We start from the raw sequence: 20307 nt of genomic DNA, 5'->3' as shown, positions 1-20307 counted from the left end.
CACACCTGTCACACCTCGGGAAGATTTACCAATACAGTATTTATTTTCTTGCTCATATTTTGATATAATTCCTATGTTACAGTACAATGTGCAATGCTGTATTAAAAACAAAAACCTCTTGAAATTCAAAGGATACTTACTATTCCACTACTACCACCAGAGAGCAGTATTCTATCTCTGTTCTGGCTAGTTTCTCTGTGATCTTAAAGGGTTGTGTATTCAAAACTCTGTGGTAGGAGAGTTAAGATAAAAGTATGACTTTAACATTACCAGCTGAGGGACCTGTCGAAGGTTCAAACATTTTACTGAGCTGTTCATTCACCTTTTGATATAACCTTTTTTAAGTGCCAACCTCAATTCATTAACAAAAATTCTTATGGAAATGAATACTTTCAGGGTAAAAAAAGTGTAAACCTTCTCACAAAATATAAAACGGACACATCCAAAACTTAATATAAACGTGTAGTCATGCATTTGTTAATTGGGCTGCATACTGCTTTATTTTTTTTATACATCAGTTATCTTACATGTAAAATATATTATTTTTTGTAACGTGATATGTGAATATCTACATTATTAATTTGCATGGGAGAAATTTGTGATTTGGACATTAGGCTCCTCCAAGAGCTGTGATGGTAAAGTACCAGTTGGCAAGGGGACAGTGTGTGCGCATGTCTGTTTTGTCGGTGTGCAAGTTTTTTTTTTTGTTTGCTGAACTGGAGCAGTGTCTAAAGGTTCCTGTATTAACACTTGATCTAAACTCTCTATAAAATGAAATCTAAACAAGTCATATCACAAGCTGTCCTAACAACTGCTGTCAGTTTATAACAAATCACCTGTGTTTATTTTATGAAGATATGCTAACTAACAAACCCATATTGCTGCACGAGACACTGGTCGTTAACTTGTCATAGCCTGAGCTCAGTTGATGTGACCACTCATCCCATTCAGTGAAGTCCTGTTTTAGATACTGGCGTAGGTAGGCTCTGTGATGGTTGTTTACTGTAAGGTAGCTGTCGTTCTATAGTGTCCAGTGTGTTGGCTCTATGGAGGCCCTGTCTGGTGCCCCTGAGGAGACCCTTGTTGGGGCCCAGAGGGGTACCCTGATGGAGGTGCCCAGGCCCCAGCGCTGGGTGGACGACTGGGCTCCCCACTTCCTGACTGGTCGAGCTCAGCGCTGTCGCAGTCCGAGTCGTCGCACAGGGCCCGACTCTGAGGTAGAGGGAGAGAAGAGAAACATTATGCTAGAGGTAGAAGACAAACAACTGAAACCTCAGAGTTATGGGAGGTGTTAATGGTTCTTGTCCGTGGAAGTAGTGTAGATTAGAAACTAGTGGTGGGGAACAGATAAACTAGACTGAACAAAAATATAAATGCAACATGTAAAGTGTTGGTCCCATGTTTCATGAGCTGAAATAACAGATACCCAGATCATTTCCCATGTGCACAAAAAGCTTATTCCTCTCTAATTATGGTCACAAATTTGTTTACATCCCTGTTAGTGAGCATTTCTCCTTTGCCAACTACAGACCACGTGTCTGGCGTCATGTGTGCGAGTAGTTTGCTGATGTCAACATTGTGAACAGAGTGCCCCATGGTGGCAGTGGGGTTATGGTGGCATAAGCTATGGACAACAAACACAATTGCATTTTATCGATGACAATTTGAATGCACATAAATACCATGATGAGATCCTGAGGCCTGTTTCTTTTAAGGTATATGTGACCATGAGATGCATATCTCTATTCCCAGTCATGTGAAATCCATAGATTAGTGCCTAATGAATTTATTTAAATTGACAGATTTCCTCATATAAACTGTAAGAAATTGTTGTATGTTGCGTTTATATTTTTCTTCACAGTAATTAAAAATAACACAAGATATACGGTGCATTCGGAAAGTATTCAGACCCCTTCACTTTTTACACGTTACGTTACAGCCTTATTCTAAAATGGATTAAATTAACATTTTTCCTCATCAATCTACACACATTACCCCATAATTACGAAGTGAAAACAGATTTTTCATATTTTTTGCAAATATATAAAAACCTAAATAAAAAAAATACCTTATTTACATATGTATTCAGATCCTTTGCTATGAGACTCGAAATTTAACTCCGGTGCATATTGTTTCCAATGATCATCCTTGAAATGTTTCTACAGCTTGATTGGAGTCTACCTGTGGTAAATTAATTTGATTGGACATGATTTGGAAAGTCACACACCTGTTTATATAATGTCCCACAGTTGACAGTGCATGTCAGATAAAAAAACAAGCCATGAGGTCGAAGGAATTGTCCATAGAGCTCTGAGAAAGGATTGTGTCGAGGCACAGATCTAGGAAGAGTGGCAAAAACAATTCTGCAGCATTGAAGGTCCCCAAGAACACAGTGGCCTCCATCATTCTTAAATGGAAGAAGTTTGGAACCACCAAAGACTCTTCCCAGAGCTGGCCGCCCAGCCAAACTGAGCAATCGGTGGAGAAGGGCCTTGGTCAGGGAGGTGACCAAGAACCTGATGGTCACTCTGACAGAGCTCCAGAGTTCCTCTGTGGAGATGGGAGAACCTCCCAGAAGGACAATCATCTCTGTAGCACTCCACCAATCAGGCCTTTGTGGTAGAGTGGCCAGACGAAAGCCACTCCTCAGTAAAATGCACATGACTGCCTGCTAGGAGTCTGCCAAAAGGCACCTAAAGATTCTCTGGTCTGATGAAACCAAGATTGAACTTTTTGGCCTAAATGCCAAGCGTTACGTCTGGAGGAAACGCGGCACCATCCCTAAACCTGATCCAGAGTGCTCAGGACCTCAGACTGGGGCGAAAGTTCACCTTCCAACAGGACAACGACCCTAAGCACACAGCCAAGGCAACGCAGGAGTGGCTTTGGGACAAGTTTCAAAATCATCCTTGAGTGGCCCAGCCTGAGCCCGGACTTCTCTGGAGACCTGAAAATAGCTGTGCAGTGACGCTCACCCATCCAACCGGACAGATCTTGATAGGATCTGCAGAGAAGAATGGGATAAACTCCCCAAATACAGGTGTGTCAAGCTTGTAGCGTCATACCCAAGAAGACTCGAGGCTGTTATTGCTGCCAAAGGTGCTTCAACAAAGTACTCAACAAAGTACTGAGCAAAGCGTCTGAATACTTATGTGAATGTGATATTTCAGTTGTTTCTATTTAATACATTTGCAAAAAATTCTAAAAAATACTCTGAATACTTTCCGAATGCACTGTATATCCAGTATCAGAGAGAGAGAATTGTGTTGCCTCATTAGGATTCTGTGAAGCGTCCAGCAGGGCTTTGACCTGGCCCAGGGCTCCCTCCCTCTCAGACAGCCCGCCAGAGGCCTGCACCGGGTCAGTGTTGTCTGCTGGGATCTCTGACCCCTGCGACAGGAGGTCATCGCTACGGTCGCCCAGACGGTCGTCCGTGTTGGTGCTGACGACGTCCGGCGTGCCACTGTGGGAGTGGTCGGTGGTGTGGCCCTCTTCGCCATCCGACACAGAGAGGTTCTCCGAGCTGAAGGTAGACACCAACTGGCACTTGGTGATGCTGGTCGGACGTCTGACGAGGATGAACGAGGGAGAAGAGGGAGATGAAAGAAGAGAGGAATCCAGTTTAGTTTCAGTTTTGATCCATTCATTTGATTAATATTGAATATTCATATTTTATAGTCATATTTAATAGTCATATTGAATAGTAATATTGAACAGTCATACTGAACATTCATATTGAATAGTCATACTGAATAGTCATACTGAACAGTCAAACTGAACAGTCAAACTGAACAGTCACATTGAACAGTCAAACTGAACAGTCATACTGAACAGTCATATTGAACAGTCATTAAATAGTAATATTCAATAGTCACATTGAACAGTCATACTGAACAGTCATAATGAATAGTCATATTGAACAGTCATATTGAACAGTCATATTGAATAGTCATATTGAACAGTCATACTGAACATTCATATTGAATAGTCATACTGAACATTCATATTGAATAGTCATACTGAACAGTCATATTGAAAAGTCATTGAACAGTCATACTGAACAGTCATATTGAATAATCATATCGAATAGTCATATTTGGCAGTCATACTGAACAGTCATATTGAACAGTCATGCTGAACAGTCATATTGAACAGTCAAACTGAACAGTCATATTGAACAGTCATACTGAACAGTCATACTGAATAGTCACACTGAATAGTCATACTGAACAGTCATATTGTATAGTCATATTTAATAGTCATATTGAACAGTCAAACTGAACAGTCAAACTGAACAGTCATATTGAACAGTCATATTGAACAGTCATACTGAACAGTCATACTGAACAGTCATATTGAATAGTCATATTGAACAGTCATACTGAACAGTCATATTGAATAGTCATATTGAACAGTCATACTGAACAGTCATATTGAACAGTCATATTGAATAGTCATACTGAACAGTCATACTGAACAGTCATATTGAACAGTCATATTGAATAGTCATATTGAACAGTCATACTGAACGGTCATACTGAACAGTCATATTGAACAGTCATATTGAACAGTCATATTGAATAGTCATATTGAACAGTCATACTGAACGGTCATACTGAACAGTCATACTGAATAGTCATATTGAACGGTCATACTGAACGGTCATATTGAATAGTCATTGAACAGTCATACTGAACAGTCATATTGAACAGTCATACTGAATAGTCATACTGAACAGTCCTTCCTACTGAACATTGAATAACCACTTACACCACTTACACAAAATCTCTGATTAGAATAGTAATATTTTACAAATATTATTTTTATAACGGTACCAAACACTATGACTCCTAAAATGATATCACATTACCATTTAGTGGAGATATCAAAGATGAGAAAATAAGACATTTTTATCTGTTTTTTGGGCACTGGAGTACAGCAACATGCTGTACTCACCTTCAGTGTTGGGGAGTAGTGACCTACATATAATTCAACTAGTGATTTAACTACATTTTGCAGTAGCTTGGTGGTAGTTGAACTACATTCTAATCTTGGTAGTGCTTTCATTACTTTTGACATGTAGTAGTGTAGCTAACTACTGGAATTACACACTACCTGTTTTGCTAAAATAAAATATGCTTAGGCAAGAATTGTCTTTCTTTTTCAGCATCAGACATGCCTAATTCTCACTTGAAACACAGTTTTCGTGTTTAATGGGCTAAATGACACATTCTGTTAACGTCTGACTCCAGAGTGGTCTGTTCTTGCAATTTGTAGTCTATGACGTTTGAGATTTAGATATGAAAATGTATCACAAAGTAGATTGGATGTAGTGAACTACTTTTTCAACTATATTTTTCTTAAGGGTAGATTTAGTGTATCTTAACTTCTTCCAGTGTGAAGTAATCTGTAGCTTGGTAAACTAGATTTTCCGAGTAGCTTCCCCAACACTGCTCACCGTCTCCGTGGCAACTCCACCTCGCTGTCAACCTCCCCCTCCTCCTCCTCTGAAGACACGCCACGCCTCTGTGGACACAGCAGGGAAAACAGAATGGGTTAGCTAACAGATTCACAGAGATGAAAAGAGAGAGTACATACTGAACATAACTAGCTTCCATTGGGACTGTACCTGTTTGCGTGCGATGGCCGCCCTGTACAGGATAGCTGAGGGAGTGAGATGGCCTGATGCCCCCCGGGGTAACCTCATACCACTCACTCCCTCTTCCTTATCGTCCCCATCGTGGGGCAGGCGTGGGCCGCCCAGCACAGACCCCCTCCCGGCGGCCACCCCCCTTCCACATGGCGAGTCTGGGCTGCTAGAGAAGGGGAACGAGGCTGCGTCCTCACTGGGCGTGTCGCTGCGTGGGGTGGTCTCTGTGAGGTCATCCAGACCCCCTGCGCCCCCCTCGGACCCCCCTAGGCCCGCGGAGGCGCTCAGGCTGCCGCCCCTCTCAAGCCCCCCAACGGTAGGTTCTGCTTTCCCTTGACCCTCAGCCGCCAGTGTGGTGCAGATGAGGTCCGGGCTGGAGGAGGACAGCTGCCTCTGCTGCTGCTCGTGGCCCAGGGCCCGCAGGGCCACGCTGGGTTCCTGGAGCTGCTTGGAGGGGCCCGTGCTGGAGCTGTTGGCCTGGGCAGGGTTTTCCCCGTCGGGAGAGGGTTGAGTGGCCTTCAGGCCGGCAAGGTCCCCGCTGCTGCCCTTGCCAGGCTTGCGGTGGCGGGTCTTGACCCTACGCGAGCGGCTAGGAGACGTGGAGCCCCTGTTGGAGCAGGAGGGGATAGTGACCTGCATCACAGAGGAATCCATCTTGGGAATGATCACCTCTGACTTGAGGATGTCTGGCCTATGAGAACATAATAGAAAAGGAAATGATGGTCAGATGTGAAATAATTGGATAATAAATCTTCAGCTATTTATAATGGTTTCAATCAAGTATTTAGTTTTGCATGATCCACCTCCTTATAGGGTTCAGATAAGAACTACGCTTGTCTCCTATGCTTTTGGCTCTCGGAATGAACTCTCACCTCTTTCCAGAGGGCAGTTTCTGTGGGACATTTCTCTTCTTGATGAGTTTGTCCATGGAGTTGGAGGAGCTAGTCTGTCTGGAGCTGTGGTGCTTGAACAGTCCTGGATACTTCTTATCTAAAGACTGCTCTCTCCTAGGAACACATCAATACCATTCATGTTGATTGCATAAGAAATCGAGAAACTAGTCTGTTCTACATATTCTATTTCTATGACTTGTATCCTCTATAACCCGAAATAGCAGAGACTATTTATCAACTCATTTTGAAACACTGCATGTTCAGAAGGTCTATATGCCATAATAGCTGACATGATTCATGTGATAAATTTGACTTTTCTTTATGCAAATGATCCGAGAATTAGCTAAACAACTAAATAAGCATCGAAGTGCTTTGATTGAGGGAGCCACCTACTTCTGCAGCTCTTTCTCTTTGAGCTCCAGCTGCAGCATGACAGCGTTGAGCTCCATGTAGAGGTTGTTGGTCCTCTCCAGCTTCCTCTCATAGTGCTCCCGGATGTCCAGAGCGTGCCTGAATAGAAAAGAGCGCACAAATGACATCATGCTCCGCATGAAAGGATGCAAGAAGTGTGCCCTGAGACTATTATTTTCTATCTCTTTCTTTTTTCTATCTTCAAAGATAGATAAGGGAAGGGCATTGGATAAAAAGGAACGGTAGACATTTGATGTTAGTGAAACTGCCTGTCGACATGACCATGCGATTACTGTACTATAGTTTCACAGCCCATAACAAGGCACTGCCCACTGGGCACACACTGGTTGAATCAATGCTGTGTCCATGTCATTTCAATGAATTGAGTCTGGGCCCAGTGGGTGGTGGTTTTTCTCTGACACTATCCTGGCATAGCATCACTTCCAGCATCTAAAAGGGAAGAGTAACTCTGCCTGTCAGAGTGTCGTGGTACAGACCTGAGCTCCTCTCTGCGCCGGTTGATCAGTTCCTCGTCCAGTCGGTGCAGACAGGTCCCCTCAGACTTAATCTTCTCAAAGTGCTGCTTCACCTCCTCCCGCCACTCAGCCTGCGCAACACACACACACACACACACACACACACACACACACACACACACACACACACACACACACACACACACACACTTAGACACTGGGTATGTGTGTGAGTGTACACGTGCATGCACATATTTGTGCACTCATATCTGTCACTTGGGAACGTGTTTGCTTGTGTATGAGTTCATCAGGTTGTGTGAGATATAGTGTAGAGTAGGCTACCTGAGACTTGAAGTATGTCTCCTGTGGGGTGGAGAGTACATCAGCTGAGGCTATATCCAGATGGAGAAGGATCTGACGGAAAGAGGGTCTATTTCTGGGTTTACAGTTCCTGCAAAGCCAAGGAGATATTTTCAGTCAGAGACAACTTTGGTATATCTACTGTATAATCAATATGGTTCTACGTGGGCCAAGTCTTAAAGGTTTAAAAGGACAGAATTTCCCGCTATCTATTTCCACTGCCGCCTCTCACCTCTCTCTCCTCTTTTCCACCATCCCTCTCTTTCCCTCCCTCCATCTCCACTCACCAGCACTGCCTCAGGAGGATTTTGAAGCCGTCTGGGCAGCTCTCGGGGATAGGGAGGTTCAGGCTGTTGTTGCCCACCCCCCAGATGATGGCAGAGGAGTCCACATCCTTATAGGGGACCTCCCCGGTCAGCATCTCCCACAGCACCACCCCGAACGACCTGCAGTTCACAACACTCCTTATGTTAGTGATCACTGAGATGGGATTGCATTGGTCATCTTTTCTATGGCCAAGAATCTTTCACTTACCAGATGTCTACCTTCTCCGATACGGGTTCATTCCGAATGACCTCTGGGGCCATCCAGGCCACCGTACCAGCGAAGGACATCTTCATGCTCTTATCAATGAGCTCCTTGGAGGTGCCGAAGTCAGAGATCTTCACTAGGTCATCATGGGTAATCAGCATACTTCCAAGGGTAGAAAGAAAACCACTATTATTGTAGATGTTCTTAAGCCAGAAATAGCTAAACATTTTATTAGAAAGAGCTCACTGATTCACTTTGGAGACTTCTAGTCTCTATAAGCCAGGGGTGGACGACATACAGCCCGCCGACCAGACTTGGTCCGCGAGCCCATTCAATCCAGCCCACGGGTGGAATTATAATTTTTTGGGGTGTTAAAAAAACACTCCGGGACACTCTTGAACGGACTTGGTTTTGAGTAGCAAATCGGTCGCAAAAAAAAATATGTACGGCCCTTGGTTGAATTTGGAAATCGCGATGGGGCCCTCGAGCCAAAATGATTGCCCACACCTGATATAGGCGGACGGTTTTGATAATATCGAGCACATGGACTTACTTGGGGGACTTGAGGTCTCTGTGGATGATCTTGTGGAGGTGCAGGTAGTTCATGCCCCCGGCGATGCCCATGGCCCAGTCAATGAGCAGGGAGGGGGTAATCTTCCTGCCTGCTCTCAGCACCTCGTACAGCTGGCCCTGGGCACAGTACTCCATCAGGATACAGTAGCAGGGAGCCTGGGTGCAGATACCCCTGGGGGACAGAGAGGTAGGGAAGAAGGAATGGAGGGAGGGAGGGACAATGATAAAGAGGAGAATACTAGAGTCAATGTCTGATGATGTCATGATGGTTTGCCTGGTCTAGGCTACAATTGCTCGGACCAACAGTTGGGTATATGTTTATACGTTCTACTACTATAGTCATATACATCTCTACATCTCTGTTCTCTTGGGGTCAGGGTCAGGGAGTTTTTCTCACTTGAAGGTGATGATGTTGGGGTGCTTGAGTTTGCGTAGGTGCTTGATCTCCGTCTCCTTGATGTCCCGGACTTTCTTGACGGCCACATCCTCTCCGTGGAACTTCCCCAAGAAGACCGCCCCCTGGGCCCCGCTGCCAACCCATTGCAGGTCCGAGATCTCTTCAAACGGAACCTCCCAGGATTCTAAGAATGCAACATCAACACAAGGAAGCAGTAAGTGACAGGCAGTGGGTGGCAGACGGCTCTAAGCAAACCAGCTGAGATGTATCATATAAACGACATCATCTGTTGCATTTTAATGGTCCACAAGGGAAAGAGATCTACATACAGTGGGGAGAACAAGTATTTGATACACTGACGATTTTGCAGGTTTTCCTACTTACAAAGCATGTAGAGGTCTGTCATTGTTATCATAGGTACACTTCATCTGTGAGAGACGGAATCTAAAACAAAAATCCAGAAAATCACATTGTATGATTTTTAAGTAATTAATTAGCATTTTATTGCATGACATAAGTATTTGATTACCTACTAACCAGTAAGAATTCCAGCTCTCACAGACCTGTTAGTTTTTCTTTAAGAAGCCCTCCTGTTCTCCACTCATTACCTGTATTAACTGCACCTGTTTGAACTCATTACCTGTATAAAAGACACCTGTCCACACACTCAATCAAACAGACTCCAACCTCTCCACAATGGCCAAGACCAGAGAGCTGTGTAAGGACATCAGGGATAAAATTGTAGACCTGCACAAGGCTGGGATGGGCTACAGGACAATAGGCAAGTAGCTTGGTGAGAAGGCAACAACTGTTATTTGAAAATGGAAGAAGTTCAAGATGACGATCAATCACCCTTGGTCTAGGGCTCCATGCAAGATCTCACCTTGTGGGGCATCAATGATCATGAGGAAGGTGAGGGATCATCCCAGAACTACACGGCAAGACCTGGTCAATGACCTGAAGAGAGCTAGGACCACAGTCTCAAAGAAAATCATTAGTAACACACTACGACGTCATGGATTAAAATCCTGCAGCAAGGTCCGTCTGAAGTTTGCCAATGACCATCTGGATGAACCAGAGGAGGAATGGGAGAAGGTCATGTGGTCTGGTGAGACAAAAATAGAGCTTTTTGGTCTAAACTCCACTCGCCGTGTTTGGAGGAAGAAGAAGGATGAGTACAACCCCAAGAACACCATCCCAACAGTGAAGCATGGAGGTGGAAACATCATTCTTTGGGGATGCTTTTCTGCAAAGGGGACAGGACGACTGCACCGTATTGAGGGGAGGATGGATGGGGCCATGTATCGTGAGATCTTGGCCAACAACCTTCCCTCAGTAAGAGCATTGAAGATGGGTCGTGGCTGGGTCTGCCAACGACCCGAAACATACAACCAGGGCAACTAAGGCGGGGCTCCGTAAGAAGCATCTCAAGGTCCTGGAGTGTCCTAGCCAGTCTCCAGACCTGAACCCAATAGAACATCTTTGGAGGGATCTGAAAGTCCGTATTGCCCAGCGACAGCCCCGAAACCTGAAGGATCTGGAGAAGGTCTGTATGGAGGAGTGGGCCAAAATCCCTGCTGCAGTGTGTGCAAACCTGGTCAAGAACTACAGGAAACGTATGATCTCTGTAATTGCAAACAAAGGTTTCTGTACTAAATATTAAGTTCTGCTTTTCTGATGTATCAAATACTTATGTCATGCAATAAAATGCAAATTAATTACTTAAAAATCATACAATGTGATTTTCTGGATTCCGTCTCTCACAGTTGAAGTGTACCTATGATAAAAATTACAGACCTCTACATGCTTTGTAAGCAGGAAAACCTGCAAAATCGTCAGTGTATCAAATACTTGTTCTCCCCACTGTATATATAACTTTCCTATGGAAAAAAGTACTTAATATTGACATATTAATAGGTGTTTTCCCTGTTATAGCATCATAGCTCACGATTGGATCAATATGTGCAGTGTACAGTAAGATTGCAGTTGGAGAGACATGTAGAAGGCAAACAGCTGCACATCTCCCCAGAGCTAATCTCTCATCTCCCATAATCTGTCATAAGAGTACAGTAGATAGATGAATAACTGAGAGTTTGGTCACTGTGAGAAGACAGACGCCAGTAGGCGGAATAAGAGAGACAAGCAGATTAATTCTGCATGAGGTCCACTGAAGTTTTGTGGTCTCCAGGGACCTGCTGCTGTAGAGGCAGCTGTTCTTGTTGTCTCGTTAACCAGCTGTGAATCCACTACCGTAGATAAGACTGTGAATGAGGCTAGTGCAAAGGTAACATCAGCCGCATTATGGCGGAGAGTAGGGGATGGTGGCAGGAAGGCATAGTGAGAGATATAAAAAGAGATAGAAATGTAAGCCATTTTAGTGAATACCCTCCAAAATGAAAAGTAGCAAGGAAGAGCAGCATCTCGAAGTTGAACCTTTTTATTGGATATATAATGCATCACCATGGTTACAGATTTACCTCAACATCTTTACACAGTGAATGACTAACATTTCAAGTGACAATAGATTCAGTATCCTACATGACATCGCCATGTATTTCTGTATTGGTTAAGGTATTCAGTATCCTAAAAGTATACAAAAGTCGTTATTAAACACAGAAGACCTTGTGCTGAAGTGACAAAGAACTGGCTGTTATACTCACTCCACACACCTTCCTGGTTATGCTTGTGTTCGGGGGAGTATGCTTTCCCGATCATGGTCCAGACGGGTTTCAGGCAGCCAAACAGCCCCTCCAGAAACCCTCCACCTCCTTGCTGCATCCGGATGTTGTCTGATTGGCTACGGACGGCCCCAGCCTCCGAGCTAAGCCCTGCCTCTGCCCCGCCCCCACACTGGCAAGCCTCATGCTCGTGTAACTTCAGCACACTGTTGTCAAAGTGGGCCGGGAGCCCGTCGCTAGGGGTGGGGCTGCTGCCGCAGGTGTGGGGGCACCCCTCAACCCCGCCTGGCACCCCTGGTGCCCCACCGGTGTCGATGGACAACACGTTGCGGAGGACACACTGGGTGGGGGTCAGGTCGGTCTCGGGGGTGCAGGCAGGGGTGTCGGCATCCAACCTGCGGAAGGGGGGCTCTGAGATGGGGGTGCTGAAGCCTGAGAGAGAGGGGGAGGGGGCGCGGGGCTCATGGAGGCAGGTCCCACTCATCAGGGGGTCCCACAACACAGTAGCCAAGGATGGATGGGAGTACAGAGGGAGAAGGGGAGGCCTGGATGGGGAGAAACAAAAATGAAGAGGGAAGAAAAAATAAAATGAATCACTATCAATCAGCATAATCCATTAATACCTGCTCTTTTGGCTGTTTGGAGCTGTCCAGTGTTGAAATACACCTGTATCTCAGTTTCTCATTCAAAATAGTGTTTTCTGAATGTTTGGCCTTGTCAGTATGATACATATACTCTCAGAAAATAGGGTACGGTTAGGGTCAGTGGCATACCACAGTTTTGCGAGCCCCCTCAGGTCTTAAAAATGAAAAAATGAAATCAGACCCTTTACTCAGTACTTTGCTGAAGCACCTTTGGCAGCGATTACAGCCTTGAGTCTTCTTGGGTATGATGCTACAAGCTTGGCAAACCTGTATTGGGGAGTTTCTCCCATTCTTTTCTGCAGATCATTTCAAGCTATGTCAGGTTGGATGGGGAGCGTCACTGAACAGCTATTTTCCGGTCTCTCATCAGATGTTAGATTGGGTTCAAGCCCGGGCTCTGCCTGGGCCACTCAAGGACATTCAGACTTGTCCTGAAAGAACTCCTGCGTTGTGTTGGCTGTGTGCTTAGGGTCATTGGAAGGTCATTGGAAGGTCATTGCAAACTCCAAGCGGACTGTCATGTACCTTTTACTGAGGATTGTCTTCCGTCTGGCAACTCTACCACAAAGGCCTGATTGGTGGAGTGCAGATTGGTGGAGTGCAGAAGGAGTTGTCCTTCTGGAAGTTCTCCCGTCTCCACAGGTGAACTCTGGAGTTCTGCCAGAGTGACCATTGTTTCATGGTCACCTCCCTGACCAAGGCTCTTCTCCCCCGATTGATTCGTTTGGCCAGGCGGCTAGCTCTAGGAAGAGTCTTGGCGCTTCCAAACTTTTTTCATTTAAGAATGATTGAGGCTATTCTTCTTGGGGACCTTCAATGCTGCAGAAATGTTTTGGTACTCTTCCCCAGATCTGTGCCTTGACACAATCCTTTCTCTGAGCTCTACGGACAATTCCTTCAACCCCATGGCTTGGTTTTTGCTCTGGCATGCACTGTCAACTGTGGGACCTTATATAGACAGCTGTGTGCCTTTCCAAATCATGTCCAATCAATTGAATTTACCACAGGTGGACTCCAGCCAAGTCGTAGAAACATCTCAAGGATGGTCAATCGAAACAGGATGCACCAAACTCAATTTCGAGTCTCATATCAAAGGGTCTGAATACTTATGTAAATAAGTTTTTTTAAATTTTTTTTTTTAATACATTTGCAAAAAAAATATAAAAACCTGTTTTTGCTTTGTCATTATGGGGTATTGTGTGTAGATCGATGAGATAATTTTTTCAATAAGGCTGTACCGCAACAAAATGTGGGAACAATGGAAGTGGTCTGAATACTTTATGAATGCACTGTATAATCTCACACGGTGCTGTTCTGTACCTTTGTTCTGTACATTTGGGGATAATCTAGTATAATGTAAAAATGTTGTACCCGATATTTGGAATATAAAAGGTACAATCATAGGAGGCATGGCTGAGTCGGAGTGGCATTCAGTTAGTTATTTTTTGGCCACCTGTGATTGAAAGTGGTGTACCAGTTTAAGCAGTCTATGGTTATGTTAATTAAAGTTTGAGCATGTCTGCTGCTAGTTCTGACGTCTTTATAAAGGCTTACATAAAAGTATGTGACAATAAAGAGCTGTAATTAATATTTCAGAGACGTTAACCCAACACTGATCAAACTAGTCAAGAGGTATATGGACCTCTTAAGCGTACTGATTAACGTGTTGACTTGACAGTTGCTCGACCCAGGTTCGAGTCCCAGGCTACCCCCACGAATTCACTACACTGGTGTCAGAAGCGGGATGGCGGAGCGGTGTGAACACATGAGGAGCTTGGTATAGAGAAGAGGTACATTTTTTGTCACTTAAAAGGAACACACGGCTTTGTCACTGTGATGGTACTCTAAAAAGGGAAATTTGTACAAACTGCAAGGATATATACCTATAACTAACAATGGATTTTGCTTACAGGTACCACTACAGTGACAAGCGTTTGGAACCCTTTCAGTACAATTTGGTACCTTCTTTAAGTTTAAGTAGAGTAGAAATGATTGTAATCAAGTCAACTACAAAGGTGTTGTTCACTCAGCAGAAAGACTGTCTGTAACAGACTAAACATCAGACAGATGGGCCTTACTTTGTGGGAGAAGAGAGGGAGAGAGAGAGAAAAAAATGACTACAGGGAATCAAAAAAATCTTGCTCTACCTTTCTTTAAAAAAAACACTCCTGTGAGAACAAGTCAACCGTTTCAATGCAATTTCTCCTCAGTAAAGACTCAATTATTCAGTAAACCACATTTTAATATCTATGAATCTATGAACGGGATCGAGGCAGTCAAACAGGGCCAAATCATCTGGAATGGGAAATAGTTTTATGAATGAACCAGGAAGATAGCACTGACTACAGAATAAACCTGACCTTTATCCCCAGGGTGATTCCCTTAGGAGTGTCACCATAGGGCAGGAAAGCCTATATATTTGTTACATTATGGATATGGATAGTACTCTGTTGGAATCAATAAGGATGAGTAAGCTGCTATGCTTCTTCTGGTACTGTATGTATTGAATGGTCCTGTTACATGCTTGGCTTGACAGTGTTATGCTGCAACCAATTAATTTACAATACTGTACAAGTCATGGCATTGTATCTCCGTAGAATATGACGAAATTGCATAACTAACCCATTGAGGTGTGTGTGTGTGTGCGTGCGTGCGCGTGCACGTGTGCGTGTGTGTGTAAGTAAGAGAGAGAGAGAACTGCCACATGTACCCAATTTACATTATACGGCAGCCCCTTACTCTGTACTGCACCACCGCATGAGAATCGCGACGCTCGAGCGAATAGAGAGCGTTAAATGGGAAAAACACTGGGCCACAGTGGGAAGGAGCACTTTCGCTCACAAATGCAGGGAGATCTATCTTTAAATAACCAAGGATGTGATGATGACACTCACTAGCATCACAGTCGACGTGCATGAATTAAAGCCCGAACCGTACGAGTCCATCCATGCCAAGTCTAACTGCCGCATCGTCTGTAAATTTACTTAATGTTGGCACCAACACAAACATATTTCGTAATAGATTATCACGCTGCTGCATAAATATGATCTCTCGCATTAATCAGCGATTATGCATTTTCTCCTAGATTGACGTGCTGTTACGCTACAATGTGAACAGAGTACGAACAGAGTACATTGCATGAGGCAAAGACAAACCTACATGAACATCTCATAATGCCTGATTTCCTATTTGATCTATAATACTTGATAGCATGACATTCCCATACCTTTCTGCCTCGTTGATGTCGCGTTGTCAAGTACGGGATGGGTTCAGCTTGCTACATGCGATAATTAAGAACAATTGTCGTTTTTCCTCTCCGGACTTACAGTCGTTTTATTGCGTGAAAGTCCCTTTCCACGAGTTCACGTTATCAGAACGAATCCCAGCGGGCAAATTGTGTTATCAATAACCGGGGAACCATGGAACGTGAGTCGCGCGCTGGGTTGGGGGAGGGAGCTGTCTCCTTCCCAGTGCTGAATTGACGTCACGGAGGAGCAAGCTACCCACAAGGGGGCGCGAATATCGCCCCCACAAAATTGTACAGTGGTTTCCATCTTTTCAGCAACGTTTCATAAACTGTCTTCGAGTCATGTGAGTTCCACTGACTTCTTTGTTCTTTGCTTGAGATGATGCCTTTGGAAATGTTTTGCACACACAATTAATGGTTCAGATACGGTAGGATAACGTGGGGTAACTAGCACTCCCCAAGAACAATGTCCAATTGCTGACACAAGAAAAGCAAAGTTTGGTAAAACATTTGGAATATGGATGATGGTCATGCTTAGAAAAACAAACTATGAAGGCAAATAAGTGGCTACAGTTTAGGCTTTTTTAATCAAATGTTTTTTTTTAATAAAATATTTTTGGGTAACTTATGTTAAAATCATTTTATTTTAAATGTGTTGAGTGATTAACTAAATTAACTAGTGATTAAGTTAAAGTCCAAGTATCACATATTGAGATAAAATGGCATCATCTCACTGTTAATATCCTCACTATGATGAGGTTTTGATGTAAGGTCCCTCTTTTTATTGTCCCATCAAATCATGTCCACATCCTAAAGTATCTACAAAATGACTATGTAACTGATTTAAGTTATTTGGACATGATTTGAACATGATTTGGAAAATGCTAATTTAGTCACTATTGACTTACATCAGATCTAACTTAATTAGATAATATATACACAGTACCAGTCAAAAGTTTGGACACACCTACTCATTCAAGGATTTTTCGAGATTTTTTTCTATTTTATAAATAAATAATAGTGAAGACATCAAAACTATTAAATAACACATATGGAATAATGTAGTAACCAAAAAAGTGTTAAACTAATCCAAATATATGTTATATTTGAGATTCTTCAAAGTAGCCACTTTTGCCTTGAAGACAGCTTTGCACACTATTGGCATTCTCTCAACCAGCTTCACCTGGGATGCTTTTTCAAACATCTTGAAGGAGTTCACACATAAGCTGAGCACTTGTTGATTGCTTTTTTTCTTCACTGTGCGGTCCAACTCATCCCAAACCATCTCAATTGGGTGAGGTCAGGTGATTGTGGAGGCCAGGTCATCTGCTGCAGAAATCCATCACTCCCCTCCTTGATCAAATAGGCCTTACACAGCCTGGAAGTGTATTGGGTCATTATCCTGTTGAAAACAAAGGATAGTCCCACTAAGCACAAACCAGATAGTATGGCGTATCGCTGCAGAATGCGGTGGTAGCCATGCTGGTTAAGTGTGCCTTGAATTCTAAATAAATTGCTGACAGTGTCACCAGCAAGCACCCCCTCACCATCGCACCTACTCCTCCATGCTTCCCGGTGGGAACCACACATGCGGAGATCATCCGTTCACCTACTCCGCATCTCAAAAGGACACGGCGCTTGGAACCAAAAAATTTGACTCATGAGACCAAAGGACAGATTTGCACCAGTCTAATGTCCATTGCTTGTGTTTCTTGGCCCAAGCAAGTCTCTTCTTATTATTAGTGTCCTTTAGTAGTGGTTTCTTTGCAGCAATTGGACCATGAATGCCATATTCACGCAGTCCCCTCTGAACAGTTGATGTTGAGATGTGTCTGTTATTTATTTGGGCTGCAATTTCTGAGGCTGGTCACTCTAATTAACTTATCCTCTGCAGCAGAGGTAACTCTGGGTCTTCCTTTCCTGTGGCGGTCCTCATGAGAGCCAGTTTCATCATAGCTCTTGATGGTTTTTGCAACGGCAGCTTTCCACGTTTTGAAATTTTGAAATTTTACCCATTCACTAACCTTCATGTCTTAAAGTAATGATGGACTGTCGTTTCTCTTTGTTTATTTGAGCTGTTCTTGCCATAATATGGACTTGGTATTTTACCAAATAGGGCTATCTTCTGTATGCCACTCCTACCTGTCCCAACACAACTGATTGGCTCAAATGCATTAAGAAGGAAAGAAATTCCACAAATTAAGTTTTAACAAGGTACACCTGTTAATTGAAAAACATTCCTGGTGACTACATCATGAAGCTGATTGAGAGAATGCCAAGCGTGTGCAAAGCTGTCATCAAGGCAAAGGGTGGCTACTTTGAAGAATCTAAAATCTAAAATATATTTGGATTTGTTTAACCCTTTTGTAGTTACTACATGATTCCATGTGTGCTATTTCATAGTTCTGATGTCTTCACTTAAGAAATATTCAATCAAATTACCTCAAGAGGTTTTTTTTTTGGGGGGGGGGGGGGGGGGCTATTTACACCACGCTACCCTATAGTCTAGAATTGATCCACCAAGATCTAGACACCATGATGCATGCACTACTCAAAACGTAATTTGAAATGCCAACAATCAGTGGCGATTTTGCCATGTGAATCTTGGTGGGGGGGGGGGGGGGGGGGGGGGGGGATGTGGGATGCATGCCAACAAAGCCACTACACAACACAACACTAAACAATACATGAATTGCACTCTACCCCTGCTTCACCTGGATATCAGCGGAGCCTTGTCTGGCAGTGAAACAGTTCATTCAGCCTCATTTATTGCCTTTTTTTTAAACAGCTGGTATGGCTGAGTGTTTAAACAAATGTGGTTTCTATTGACAATTGAGATGTGCAAACTATGGCATAAGGGGATGACAAGCGGATAAGAGGCAATCCGTAATTTCGATTGCGACATTAATGAGCGAGCTAGGACGGACGTAGTCAATATAACTATTTTAAGTTATACTAAGGTATACTTATACACTTTTGAAGTGTACAGCGACAGAATTCAGAACATGGGCCATTCTTACCGTGTTCTCCCTGTACACCAAGTCAGAACTGTAGGATAAATAAAGGGGGCATATAAGCAGACAATGAAAGCTCTTACAATATTAGATGATTACACTTTTAAAAAAAGGTTATAGGCTACATGTGCACCACCAAGTCAGAACAGTAGGTGAAATTAAGAGGTGAAAATAGACCAAATTATTAGGGTGAGGCACATGGGCTACTAACAGCTTGCTTACACAACATACACTCAGTATTACTTTCTTAGCTGCAGTATACATATCTCCCTGGCATATTACATCATTTATGCAGCAGCATACAAGACATTTTTGGACTCACCTTCCCAGCACTCGGGGCACTCGGCTGAGATCATTAACATTTCATATTTATTTATTTTTCCATATTTTCTCATTGTTTCTGTGATCAAAAAATACAATTAACATTTAAATTAAATTATTTAAGAGTCCTGTTTAAGTTGTATTTTAGTATTTTGATACCTTGTGCAAGGTCACTGATAAGCATTCAAAACTTTGTGGATGGAGCCTCCCGAGTGATGCAGCGGTCTAAGACACTGCATCACAGTGCAAACTACATTGTTACAGATGCTAGTTCTATACCTGTGCTGGCCACGAATGGGAGACCCATGAGGTGATGCACAATTGGCCAGGCATTGTCCGAGTTAGTGGAGGGTTTGGTTGGCCAGGATGTCCTTGTTGCATCGCACTGTAGTGACTCCTGTGTCGAGCCAGGTGCATGCACGCTGACACGGTCACCAGGTGTACGGTGTTTCCTCTGACATCATTGTTTTGGGGGTGGATGGGTATAATTTGTATGAATAAAATGTATAAGAGCAATATTTAAAATGACTAAATCGGTTAATTTTGTATACATTTATTTAAATTTGCATCGGGCCACTTCTGGGGGGATTCTGGTAAGATGTCGGCAAAGTCGTCTGAATTCCAGTAGACAGAAACGGCCTGATGTACTTGGGCTGATTCTGGGCAGTCATTCATTTTGATTCCGGGCCAAGTCTGAAACCTGATTCCGGAAGAGGGCCGCTTCTGGGCCGATTCTGTGCTCACTTGAACAGAAAGGTGGAACGGCGGTCCTTCGTGTGCAAATTTTGTCTTCAAACTCTCAAGTCTGCTATTCTCTGGATTTATAACTTGAAAAAAAAAAGGTTGAATCATGATGACGTCAGTGATCTTCAGGTCTTAGCTCTAGAAAAAGGGATGAGTTCCCGATTTACAATTCCGTTGGATGAAAGTTCAAAACGTATTTTCCCAGTCGTAGCTCATTTTTGCCGAGTTCCCAGTTGTCTTGAATTCACTAAAGTCAGATTTTGCAGTTCCGAGTTAACAATTGTTTTGAGCGTGGCACAAATCATGCTTCATTGACAGCATGGCCAATGTTGAATGTTTATAATTTTAAACTAGGAAAAGAGACCCTT

At 43.4% G+C, this 20307-nt stretch overlaps 1 protein-coding gene across 1 annotated transcript; it reads right to left on the bottom strand.

Moving 5' to 3' along the window:
• Window positions 1–19: 19 nt before the first annotated feature.
• LOC110532042 (mitogen-activated protein kinase kinase kinase 12) lies at window positions 20–16119 on the bottom strand. The gene is made up of 13 exons (XM_090184275.1): window positions 15840–16119; window positions 11952–12514; window positions 9292–9475; window positions 8875–9066; window positions 8325–8483; window positions 8078–8236; window positions 7773–7881; window positions 7452–7561; window positions 6937–7053; window positions 6523–6657; window positions 5630–6341; window positions 5459–5526; window positions 20–3568 (listed from the first exon to the last, which is right to left on the bottom strand). The coding sequence occupies exons 2-13, from the start codon at window positions 12451–12453 to the stop codon at window positions 3202–3204; spliced, it is 2814 nt and encodes a 937-aa protein (XP_090040401.1). The 5' UTR covers window positions 12454–12514; window positions 15840–16119; the 3' UTR covers window positions 20–3201.
• Between the last annotated feature and the right edge of the window lie 4188 nt (window positions 16120–20307).

Source organism: Oncorhynchus mykiss, chromosome 9 (assembly GCF_057628025.1).
Source record: "Oncorhynchus mykiss isolate SJ-2025 chromosome 9, ASM5762802v1, whole genome shotgun sequence".
NCBI lineage: Eukaryota > Metazoa > Chordata > Actinopteri > Salmoniformes > Salmonidae > Oncorhynchus > Oncorhynchus mykiss.
This window is presented reverse-complemented; position numbering and strand designations above follow the sequence as displayed.

Coding starts and splice junctions, on each gene's coding strand:
- LOC110532042 (XM_090184275.1), bottom strand. CDS start 12,453: ATGAGTGGGACCTGCCTCCATGAGCCCCGCGCCCCCTCCCCCTCTCTC. Junction 9,067..9,291: donor CCCAACATCATCACCTTCAA/GTGAGAAAAACT, acceptor TCTGTCCCCCAG/GGGTATCTGCACCCAGGCTC. Junction 8,484..8,874: donor AGAGACCTCAAGTCCCCCAA/GTAAGTCCATGT, acceptor TACCCTTGGAAG/TATGCTGATTACCCATGATG.